Source organism: Podarcis muralis, chromosome 9 (genome assembly GCF_964188315.1).
Source record: "Podarcis muralis chromosome 9, rPodMur119.hap1.1, whole genome shotgun sequence".
Classification (NCBI taxonomy): domain Eukaryota; kingdom Metazoa; phylum Chordata; class Lepidosauria; order Squamata; family Lacertidae; genus Podarcis; species Podarcis muralis.
The window spans coordinates 24525428-24538168 of NC_135663.1; the positions used below are offsets into that span (position 1 = coordinate 24525428).

The window sequence follows — 12741 nt, forward strand, 5'->3', positions numbered from 1 at the left end:
TTGAACTGGCAGAAATGCTTGTTTAGTAGGAAGTGCTGACAGGCAGCCCAGTCTAATGAACTGGTTTTAGCTGCAGCAGCATGAGTGGTGGTTGCTACCATTGCTCTTAAATCCAATTCTACTGATGACAAAAGAGAGCAAACCACCAAGGGCTAGAAAGCCTTACAGGAAGTTGCCTTAGAGCTAGGATAAATGTGGAAGGTATGGCAAGGTGAAGGGCTCCTGAGTAAAGGTAAAGGGACCCCTGACCATTAGGTCCAGTCATGGCCGACTCTGGGGTTGCGGCGCTCATCTTGCTTTATTGGCCGAGGGAGCCAGTGTACAGCTTCCAGATCATGTGGCCAGCATGACTAAGCCGCTTCTGCTGAACAAGAGCAGCGCACAGAAATGCAGTTTACCTTCCTGCCGGAGCGGTACCCATTTATCTACTTGCACTTTGACATGCTTTTGAACTGCTAGGTTGGCAGGAGCAGGGACTGAGCAACGGGAGCTCACCCCGTCATGGGGATTCAAACCGCTGACCTTCTGATCGGCAAGTCCTAGGCCCTGTGGTTTAACCCACAGCGCCACCCGCATCCCTTTTTTTATGGTGTTGTAGAATGCAAGACTTGAACACTGTAAAGATCGGAGCCTCATAGATTTAGCCTGTGGACTGAGGAAGCTATAGTTCTCCAGATGTTGATTGACTATAACTTCCATCAGCTTCCTACAAAACCATTAGTGCTCCTGTACTTTGTCCTTCACCTTGCTATGCAGGGACATTTCGCTCCTAGCTCTATTGCAACATCCAGTAAGACTTTCAAGTCCTTTGTCGTGTTAAAATCAAATTTACATTCACAGTGAATGTATGCATTTTATTTGCTTCACGGATGTATGAAATGGAAAAAGCATTTTATGAATCACTTGTGATAATAAAAATAGGACAAAGGCCATCAAACACTGTCACCGACCAGCTTCTAGCTGCCATTTTCAAGAGATCCTGGGCTGGTCTTAGAGGTCAGCGAAGATATATGAAGGCAGGAATATGATGCAGCCAAAGTTTTTAAAATGCTGATCCTGCCATGTGTGCATGCACAAGTGCTATTTGGGCTTGCTTCAGGTAGCAACATGTATTTGGCTGGCACTGAAGAGACCTGTGCAAGTACCTCTGAAATGAATGGACCAGACACTGCATGATAGCAGTATCTGATGGATAGATCACTCTGCAACTATTTTACTCACCAGCATTTATCTAGTTTCTAAATTTCAAAATTTTATCTATAGGAATTATACACACTGAAAATAAAGCAGCAAGCAGCACAGTACATCAATTCATTTCTACTTTAAGTGTCTTTAGTTCAGACATCATTTATGGTGGATCATAGATTTCATGGTGTCAGAGAGGTTCTCAGGATATGTTAGGCACCATCACAAACTCATCACTTAATGCTAATTGATAGCTTCTGCTGTACAGGTCTGAAGATGAAATTGCAAGTGCTTTAAGGCAGAGATATACTGGGAGGTCAGAATATGAGAGCTTGTATTATATCCAACTAAGATTTGTTGTGCAATGGAGTTTATGATGTGTTGAGCACCACTGGGAACCACATACAAAAAGATATGTACAGGAGAGCTCTAAGAATCCAACTAAAATAATACAGCAAAGCAATATTACTTTTCAGAATCAGGATTCTACCTATACGTATGTAAGATGATGACATTTACTTATATCCTCAAGACTAGGTGAGAAATGTATTGCATTTAAAACATCACAGATTTTTCTGTCCTTGAATCAGATGAGACTTAATGGACTTTGTGACCCAAGTCCAATGGGAGCTCCACAACACTACAGCTGTGATGACTTTTGTTGCAAGGAATCTTGCGCAGGAGAAATCCCCAATGGATTGTGCCCTCTACATCTATTTATTTATGGTATCATGCATTTCCACCCAAAGCAATAATCTCATCAAATTCTATATTAATGTGGATTTCATGGCTATGGATTATTCATTGCAATCTCATCCATTTGGTCAATCATGAATGTAATGGAGCGAGAGCCACTTTAGTGACGCCACATTTCAGCAAAATATTCCCTGACTGATGAAAAGAGCAATAGAGAACATGATTCAAACATGGTTTAAAATATGCTGTAGTAGATCCAATGCATTATAAACAATTTTAATGGTTTTATAGATTAATTCATCTAAGATGCATTAACTAGCTTTTCCAATTAAAAGAGACTCTTATGAACAAAATAAATTTGCAGATCATAACAGTTTTAAACATAAATATCCATTGGCTGCAAATACTTTATGTACATATTTATCAACAATATTTTTTTTAAATAAGCAGTATTTTTTGAGCCATTCTTTTAAAAACTCCATGACTAGAATTCAAAAGAGGAGGACAGCTAATTCTGGACACCCAAAGGGCATTAGCATTGAGTTTCTCAAATAGCCATACGGAAAGCACTTTAGGCACCTTTCAAAAGGTGCTTGTGATATTGCCTGAGGGTCTGCTGCTCAAAGGGGGGAAAGCCCAAACATTCCAATGGACATGCTGAGGCCTTTAAGCAAGTTTCTCCATATCCTGGCCTATAGACTTTGACAGACTATCTGCCCTGGGGTGCCATCCACCAAATGCAGCTTAACATCCTCCGTAAAGTTTAAGTAGTTTCTGCTGTTCCTCCCATATAATTCCTAGTAAAATGAATGAACCAAGCACCTAGCCAGCATAGCACAAACTGTGTCATAAAAAGTGAAATGTTTAAAACATTTTACGGCCTGGTGTGCAATTTTTATATGATCTAGTTATCTTTTTTCAGGCAAGTAAGCATATTAGGAAATATATTTCCAGTGTGATACTGAAAGCAGGAGAGAATAATGATGAGGGGTGGTTCCAGGAGAGTTCATGGGCTTCATTGGGAACAGGGTAGCTGGGCATTCCATATTAGTTTAACAAACCCCTTATTTTTAAGGGAATATTTCACAGCATTGTATTATTCAGGACAGGCCCTAGGCAGAGTGAGACAGATGGCTCAGGTGGCAGATTCTGCAGGGAAACTGTCAAGTGGTCAGTTCTGCACTCCCTAAGCTAGTCTGCTGTCTTCCAGCTGTGGAGAACAGTGTCCCATCACCAGGGTTGAAGCAAGATTCAGCTGCCAACCTAGTTGGCTTTTGTATATGGATTGGGGATTGCATCTTCTTGTCCTTTGCATCAAGTAACAAAATGTCTTGGGCTGACCCCTGCTCCTCTTGACTGATGAAACCTAGCAGGAAGGGGACAGCTGGCTGGGCCACGGAGGTGCTTCATACCTCCTTGCAAGAGGGAGTGGTCCTTGCCTGCTTGAAGGAGGGAGTGGTAAAACCACTCATCAAGAAACACTCTCTGCTAATCTCCCATTATTGGGCAGGTTTCTTGAGCAGGTGGTCACAGACCAGAGCTAGACATTCTTGGAGGCAGGGGTGGAGGAAGGGGGGTGCTGTGGGGGCAGGGCGCCCCAAGTGTCACCACTGAAGGAGGTGACAAAATGCTGGGTGGCACTCACCACGGGGCCTGCAGCATACCCGAGCCATGTGTCTCTCCTGGGAGTGATGTGGTGGCTTGGGTGCCCACAGGCTCCGCACTGCCCCAAACGGTCCGCCCGCTGCCTCCCCCCCAGCTGTGGGGCAGCTGAGTGGGAGGAGGCAGGCAGACTCCTCGGAGGCCCCTGGAAGAGTCCTGTCCCGGCTTGCCCTGCCCCTGGGCGCAGGGCACATGTGCTACCTTAGGCGCCCGATCGGCTTGCTCCGCTACTACTTGGAGGAACCTGATTTTCTAGATTCATTTCAACTTGGGCTTAGGCCTGGTTTTGGCACAGAAACTGCTTTGGTCACCCTATTTGATGACTTCTGTGAGGAGAAAGATGGGGAAATATGTCCTTGTTAATTCTCCTCAGACTTTCCATGGCATTTTATGTGTGGAGTGCTGGCTATTGTTTTTGTTTTCGTTGTTATTATGGTATGTGTTTTTGTGTTTTTATATTGTAAAGGGTGAAGGATGGTATAGAAATTTATGAAATTATAATAACAATAGTAATAATGGTGTGGTAGGGAGCTTAATAAATGAACCTTAATTCATCTCACAGATTTAATACTGAGGGAAAGCATCATTTAAGTTTCCAGAATGGTGGCTGTGTTACGGTAAGTCTTTTGCAGCAAAAGCAACAAACAGTTTTGTGGCAACTTGAAGATTTTTTTTATTTTAACGGCATGAGCTTTTGTGGACCATATCACTTAATCAGATGCATGGAGCATTATTATCAGTTGCAAGTATATAAGTGAATAACTTTGAAACATTACCTTTTGCCCTGGTCGACCTGATTCTCCAGGTTCTCCCTAAAACAAACACATGATAGAATGCAAGATCATAAAATGGGTGTAGGAGTACCGCATTTTTCGCTCTATAACACGCACCTGACCATAACACGCACATCGTTTTTAGAGGAGGAAAACAAGGAAAAAAATTCTGAATGAAACAGTGGATGTATCATTTTTGTGCTTCATGCTGTGGCCACAGACATGTGATCTGATGGTGAATTTGGGGTAGCTCAATGCAAAGATCCTGAGGATCCATGTGGATCCATGCTTTTTAACCACATTTTTGCACCATTGCAGCCCCAGGCAACAGTGGGTGTGTGATTTTTGGGAGGCAGGCTGCTATGTGATCTGATGGTGAATTTGGGGTGGCCCAATGCAAAGATCCTGAGGATCCATTTGGATCCATGCTTTGTAACTACATTTTAAGTGGGGAGTGAAGGAAAAACACAGAAGGGACAAGAGAGCGGTGTGCAGAGAAGCAGCTGGCTAAGAAAGCAGGAAAGGGATTTTACGGGAGGGAAGAAAGAAAGGCAAAAGTTTCCACAAACCGAAGCCAGCTTTCTCTCTCCTCCTGCATGTTTTCTGGCTGCCTGCGAGGAGCACGGAGAGGAATTAGAAGGAAAGACCTCTGCTTTCCCCTCTGCTTGCCTGGAGGGGAGGGGATTTGCCTGCTCTTTGTTCCGTTTGAGCAAACACAGCAACGAAACAGAGGAGGGTGGGCAGTAAGACCCTGAGGCAGAATGCAGGAAAGCAACCACTTCCTCTTTTCAGGTTTCCCTCTCGGACACAACGCACGATTGATTTTTGCTGATTTTTGTTCCTGCGCTCCCCTAATCGGCTCCAGGGACCCCCCCCCCACATTCGCTCCATAACACGCACAGACATTTCCCCTTCCTTTTTAGGAGAAAAAATCTGCGTGTAATAGAGAGAAAAATACGGTACCTCCAAGCTGGAAAGAAGGAAGGAAAATGCAGCAAAATTCATTTGGGCATTGAGCAGCAAAGCTATCGAAGAAAGGCTGTGATTTATACATTATAGTCGTACCTTGTTTTGTGACCGGGATCCATTCCGGAGCCCTGGCCACAAGCCGAAAAGGAAAAAGGGCAAAGCGCCTTGTCTGTGCATGCGCAAAGTGCGATTTAGTGCTTCTGAGCATGCACGAGTGGCAAACCCGCAAGTAACCCATTCCGGTACTTCCAGGTTTGCTGTGGACATTCACTGAAGCGGACGCTAGACGAAGTATTACTGTACCTTAATTCCTGCAGCAGAAGATCCAGGGTCACCCTGAATAAAAAAAAATCCAGAAATAATGATCAAATGTGGAAATTTAAGTGGAGATTTAACAGTTTTAGCAAACCAATATAATCATGAAATATTTTATGGGTCATGTTCACTCATAAACTATAGTTGAGAGTGAGTGTAATGTGGTTGTGAGAATAAAACCAGGAAGGCCCCATGAGCAGGAAATAAGAGGAGGAAACCACAGGTGCTTAGTATTTTTCAGATTAATCCTTCTTTAGGGAAAAAGTTCAAGAACCAAATCTCAGCAAGGACATAAATCACTTACAATTGTAGCTCACCAGAGCTGTTAGAATGTCAGACTAGGTCTGTTGGTGGACAAATCCCCAGCCAACCAGCCAAATAGCTCATTGGGTGACCCTTTGGGCAGCCACTATCTCTCAGTCTCACCTACCTTACAGGGTTGTTGTGAAGAAAAAAATTGGGTGGAGTGGGGGACCATGTTTGCCACCTTGAAAGGTAAGGCATGCATACATAGAGCAAAGTAAAATGATTCTGAATGAGAAAATAACAGGACAAGAAATAGAGGGTGCCATCCAGAATATGCAACTGGGAAAATCTCCAGGACCAGATGGTCTGACCGCTAGATACTACAAAGCGTTGAAGGAATGGCTAGTACAACCACTGAAGGAAGTTTGCAACAAAATTTTGGAGGGGAAAAAGGCACCTGAATCGTGGAAAGAAGCTTTTATTTCACTTATACCGAAAACTGAGACTGAAAAGAACCAGGTTAAAAACTACCGCCCTATATCACTACTCAATGTGGATTACAAAATTTTTGCAGACATTTTGGCAAAAAGACTGAAGAGAGTGTTAGTAGGGGAGATTCATAAAGACCAAACTGGCTTTCTTCCAGGGAGATATATGTCAGATAATGTGAGGAACATTATAGACATTTTGGAACTGTTAGAAGTGAACATTAATAGGAAGGCTGTTTTAATTTTTGTGGACGCGGAGAAAGCCTTTGATAATATTTGTTGGAGCTTTATGAAGAAGAATCTCCAAGGGATGGGGGTAGGCCAAGGTTTTGAAAACGGTATAGGTGCAATATATTCTAAACAAAAAGCAAAGTTAATTGTAAATAATGTGGTTACGGAAGAAATACCTATAGAAAAAGGTACACGACAGGGATGCCCAATATCCCCTTTACTTTTTATATCAGTCCTGGAGGTTTTGTTAAACATGATCAGAGGGGACCAGATGGTTAAAGGAGTCCAGGTCGGAGCTAGACATTACAAGTTAAGGGCATTTGCAGATGACCTAGTATTGACCTTGCAACAGCCAGATACTAGTACTAAAAGAGTATTAGAACTAATTGAGATATTTGGTCAAGTAGCAGGATTTAAACTGAACAAACAGAAAACGAAAGTGTTGGAGAAAAACCTAACATTGGCGGAAAAAGAGAAGTTTCAGAGTGAAACAGGTTTAGTGATAACGAAAAAGGTGAAGTACCTGGGGGTAAACCTAACATCCAAGAATGTGAACTTATTTAAGGACAATTATGATAAATGTTGGACAGAAGTAAAGAAAGATCTAGAAATATGGTCAAGGTTGAGACTCTCATTGTTAGGCCGAATTGCTGTTATCAAGATGAATGTATTGCCTAGAATGTTGTTTTTATTCCAGACGTTGCAGATCTTGGATAAAATGGACTGTTTCAAGAAGTGGCAGAAAGACATATCTAAATTTGTCTGGCAGGGCAAAAAGCCCAGAATAAAATTTAAGATTTTAACTGACGCAAAAGATAGAGGGGGGTTTGCCCTGCCGGACTTAAGACTCTATTATGAATCGGCGGCTTTTTGCTGGCTGAAACACTGGCTGCTTCTTGAGAATACAGACATTTTGGATCTGGAAAAGTTTGATAATAGATTTGGCTGGCATGCATACATATGGTATGATAAAGTTAAAGTGCACAAAGGTTTCAAAAACCATATTGTTAGGAAAGCATTATATAATGTGTGGATGAGGTACAAAGACTTATTGGAAAGTAAAACTCCCAGGTGGTTGTCACCAATGGAAGCTAAAGAGGTGAAAAAACTTAATATGGAGTCTAAATGGCCAAAATATTGTGAAATTATAGAGCAAGACGGTGAAAAAGTTAAATTACAGTTATGAGAAATTAAAGTCCAAGGTACGAGACTGGTTGCATTATCTTCAGATAAATGAGATATTTAAACAGGACAGGAAAATAGGCTTCCAGATGGAGAGGTCAAAATTAGAAACAGAACTGTTAGAACCCAATACTAAGAATTTGTCTAGAATGTATAATTTGCTGTTGAGATGGAATACACAGGATGAAACGGTGAAATCAGCTATGATTAAATGGGCACAAGATATTGGCCATGACATTATGTTTGCTGACTGGGAACAGTTATGGACCACCGGTGTTAAGTTTACGGCATGTAATGCCTTAAGAGAAAACATAATGAAAATGATTTACAGGTGGTACATGACCCCAGTCAAGCTTGCAAAAATTTATCATTCGCCCAATAATAAATGTTGGAAATGTAATGAGACTGAAGGTACTTTTTATCACCTTTGGTGGACCTGCCCGAAGATCAAAGCCTTTTGGGAAATGATCTATAATGAAATCAAGAAAGTCCTTAAGTGGACTTTCTCTAAAAAACCTGAGGCTTTTCTCTTGGGCATGGTCGGCCAATTGGTGCCAAAGAAGGATAGGACGTTTTTTATGTATGCTACTACAGCAGCAAGAATTCTTCTGGCAAAGTATTGGAAGACACAAGAACTACCCACTCTGGAAGAATGGCAGACGAAGGTGATTGACTATATGGGACTGGCAGAGATGACCGGCAGAATCCGTGACCAGGGGAAAGAGACAGTGGAAGAAGACTGGAAGAAATTTAAAATATATCTTAAAAATTGTTGTAAAATTGAGGAGTGTTAAGATGTTAAGGAATTAAGAAATTGAGAATTGCAGCTGAGATTAATAAGTTAAAGAAAAAAGAATCTAATGAAAGTGATTGAAATAATTAATTAATTGAAGGAGTTGCTGAAGAAACGTAAAACAAGGATGCAGAAAAGGGGAGGTATGGGGAAGTCCGGGAAGTAAGGTGTATGAAAATAAGATTATGAAATTATACATGTTTATATGTTTGTATGTTTTTGTTTTGTGTATGGTTTGTTTTTATTATGTGTTTGGAAAATCAATAAAAATTTATATAAAAAAAAGGCATGCATACATAGACCATTGTAGGACCAAAGATGAACAGGTAATTGAAATGAACATTTCACGTCTAAGAAAAAATGCTTCTTCATCTTTCCTGTTTTATATGACATTATTACAGATTCGTTTTCATGTTTCACAGCCAATTTAAACAGGTCTGGAAAAAAGGAATAGCATGTGAAGGTAGACTCTTCATAATATATCACAAGATAATTGCCGTTATTTAGAAAAAGAGACTATCTTTCTCTCCCAAAAAATTACTTATCATGGCAAGATGTGTTGAAATCTCTAAATTAATAAAGTCAGACTGAAAGAGCCCTGTAGTCATCTATTTATTCTCAGTCAAGATCTGTCAGAGCTATCATCCCTTTTCTCCAACTCATCACAAAGTTTATCTTGAGAACTGAAATCTAACTAGGTATCACAAATGACAGGATAATACTATGTTCATATTATATTTACTGAAGAAAAAAGAGGGGGAAAGCTTCACTCTGATGGAGCACAGGCCTTTCAAATTGGCTGTCCTTGAATTTGTTCTGTAAACCCCACAGATATAAACACTCTCAAATTAATGAAAGGAACTATTTATAAAAAGAATTTTTGAGATGGGGAGATCAAAAAAGACTGAAGTATCTGCAGTATCCACTTGACTGTAAATAACATGCTTTGAGAAATAATATTTGAAAATAGATTTGCCCTGTTGTATTCAGAAACAAAGAAATAGTTGTGTGGAGAGATGCAGCTGTGAAATCCAGTTGTATTTGATTTGTTTATAATTTATTCATAATACTGGGGGGGGGGATGTGTGCCATTATCTCATTTTATACTAGCTGAGTAAATGTAGACTATGTTGTTGAAATAGAGAGATATAATGAATAAGCATTTTAATAATCTCAAACCACCCTGGGAGGTATGTGGGTCAAGAACCAGTCACGGTCCCCCAAAATGTGTAAAGCACCATGCATTCTGTAACAATAGCTATTGTACTCTTGCTTATTGCTATTATGATTGTTTCTTATCAGAGAAAAACATTTTTTTAAATATTCTATATGCGTAGTTTGTTTTCGATACTTTTCAAAACATTTTTTAAACATTAAATTACTGTGAACGTATCTTTCCCCCACAATATTCACTATGAACTGTACCTTTTCTCCCGAGTCACCTTTGGGCCCAGGTTCTCCAGAATCACCCTAAAAATTAAAACAATAAATTAAATATGTGCACTGTGTTTAATTCAACATCTGCCTCACACTAAAAATTTGTAACGCTATCAATATTTCCTCCCAATTATATTGTTATTGACATCCCCCCCCCAAAGTTAGTTATAACCAGGGTTTGTTTTTTTCAGCCGGAACTCTCTAGAACTCAGTTCCAGCACATCTCAGGGGGCACCATTGCCATTCCAAGAGAGCAAGGGAGGCTTTTATGGAGAGTTACGGCACCTCGATTTCTAGAAAAAATAGCAGTGGTTATAACACAGGATTGTATACCTGCAGGAGCGTCTCCACCCCCATCATTCAACCCGGACACTGAGGTCCAGCTCTGAGAAGCCTTCTGGCAGTTCCTTCACTGTGAGAAATGAAGATACAGGGGACCAGGCAGAGGGCCTTCTCAGCAGTGGCACCCTCCCTGTGGAATGCCCTCCCATCAGATGTCAAGAAAGCTCTGAGAATGGTTTTAGATTTATTTGTATATGCTTTTTAAGAAAGCGTACAGCTCACCCTTTCTCCTCGTTGGCCAGGGTCACCCTAATTTAAACAAAAGACAGAAACAAAAGTTCAGATCAGTAATGGCTCCAAAGTACAGGTAGTACAGAATTGTAAGATCCCCCTTAAAATTAATCTGTAAGAAAATATTTAATTTAACTTGTGCAATTTTTAAAGGATGTGATGATAAGTAGTAATAATTTTGAAATTGGTTCATCACAAATAGGAGGCTCTATCACATTTCCAAAAACGTTTTTGGATAGTATAATTTATATCTTATCCAACTTTTAAATGTATTAAATCAATGAGAGAAAGCCTCTTTTTCTACAAAGCTGACTTGCTTCCACCCAGTTTTATGTTTGTCCAGTATCAGCTGTTTATGATGCCCTGTGGCAGAAACACCTCAAATACTTCTTATGCCTCCTTTCTTTACTAGAATTCACTATAGACTGGAACAGAGAACCTTTTTGATCAGGTGGGTCAAAACCTTTATCTTCCCATAGCCTGTGGTCTAACTTTGACCAGTTAGTGTCAATCATCTGACATCATGATGATGGCTGGTGACTGATAAGTAGGTGATCCCACCCACCTGAAGGGGTCTGCTTCACCAGTGTATTCTCTACAGGGAACCCCACCCACTGCCCATCAGCTGATATCACCCTATGACATCAGTTGAAGGACAGGTGTGTAGTTTGGGGAAAATGGCCTTGTGAGGAGGCAAGTTGGACCTACTAGTAGGACAAGATTTGCTCATGGGCTGGAGGCTACTGGCTATTTGTTGGGTAACAACTAACACAGCCTTAACTCCCACACTACCTCACAATTGGGACCTTATGGGGGAAAGCAAGTAAGAAATATTCTAAATAAAAATAATAATGGAGTGACTCTTTGCCTGGCAAGACACACTGGGATATGGCAGCAGAAACATAGGTTGGGTGCTGAGTGCTGAGTGCTAAGTGCTGAGCACCTCTCCTGCGTCAATAGGAAATACATTTCAGAAGACCAATAAGTGGCTTGTTTGTACATATCAGATTTGTACTGCTGTGAGTTTGCTTCTTTCAGGAGAAAGAGAGCCCACCGCATCCTGAGATAGTTGAGCCAGCATGGTGTAGAGGTTAAGAGCGGTGGACTCGTAATCAGGTTAACCAGGTTCGCGTCCCTGCTCCTCCACATGCAGCTGCTGGGTGACCTTGAGCTAGTCACACTTCTCTGAAGTCTCTCTGTCTCACTCACCTCACAGAGTATTTGTTGTGGGGCAGGAAGGGAAAGGAGATTGTTAGCTGCTTTGAGACTCCTTAAGGGGAGTGAAAGGTGGGATTTCAAGTCCAAACTCTTCTTCTTCCACTGTCATAGTCAAATGTTTAACCAAAAATTTGTTTGCTTGCAATTTCCATTGGTTCTAGTTGTCCCCTCTGGGGTAGCACAAAAACAAAAGTTGCTCCATCTTGCGATGGCTTTGCATATGGTTGAATGATAGAGAATATTATGGACATGGATGAGGTCAAATTGGCATATGGGCAAGAATCCATAAACTTCAGTGAGTTGTGGCCTACAGATTATAGCTTCCTTTTACATTTTCAGACAGCTCCATAATCAGGCATAGATTCCAGTGTAAGAAAGCTTAAACCTGTTGCTCTTTAAATTACTGACTGCTTGACAAACCAGCTCATTGGCAAGCCACTTTTCAATTCTCTGAACCTGACCTAGACAGCTCATCTTGTCAGAGCTTAACCACTGTAGCTCATTCAAATCCCATTTGAGGGCTATTGATTCCTCTGCAATTCTAAAAGATACTGCCGTGGAAACTAATTAAGCATTAAGCGTCATCGCTGGGATTCTGAAGTGAGAAATGGCTGTTCCCGAAAGGCCTATGTTCTTTCCTGATGGACAAAGAGCAAGCCCATGATTTTTACGCCCCCTCCCTGTACCTAGTTAGCTGTCAATAGCAATATAATGTGCAAATTCTGCTGAGAGGCCTATGTGCTTTCTGACAAACACTGGCACAGCTGACGTAATTAGACAGGCTACAGGAACGTCATTAAATCTAAGTGAAATTACATTTCGGCAGTAGAATAATGTGTTCCTTTTATTGTATTGTGAGGAATTTGGGGCTATTTTGCTTGATCAAACTGTGCCCTAATCACATTTTACTCATTGCAGGGTTCTCCTGCAACCCTCAATGCCACACAATAAATGAGAGAGCGTAGTGGGGAGC

At 41.1% G+C, this 12741-nt stretch overlaps 1 protein-coding gene across 1 annotated transcript in view; it reads right to left on the reverse strand.

Annotated features, from left to right (window-relative positions):
- Window positions 1-12741, reverse strand: part of COL25A1 (collagen type XXV alpha 1 chain) — a 297431-nt gene that overhangs the window by 50870 nt on the left and 233820 nt on the right. The window contains exons 14-17 of the mRNA XM_028743095.2: window positions 10542-10568; window positions 9966-10010; window positions 5589-5621; window positions 4320-4355 (exon numbers count right to left, since the gene is read on the reverse strand). Coding sequence (XP_028598928.2) covers window positions 4320-4355; window positions 5589-5621; window positions 9966-10010; window positions 10542-10568 — 141 coding nt within the window. The remainder of the gene's footprint in view (window positions 1-4319; window positions 4356-5588; window positions 5622-9965; window positions 10011-10541; window positions 10569-12741) is intronic.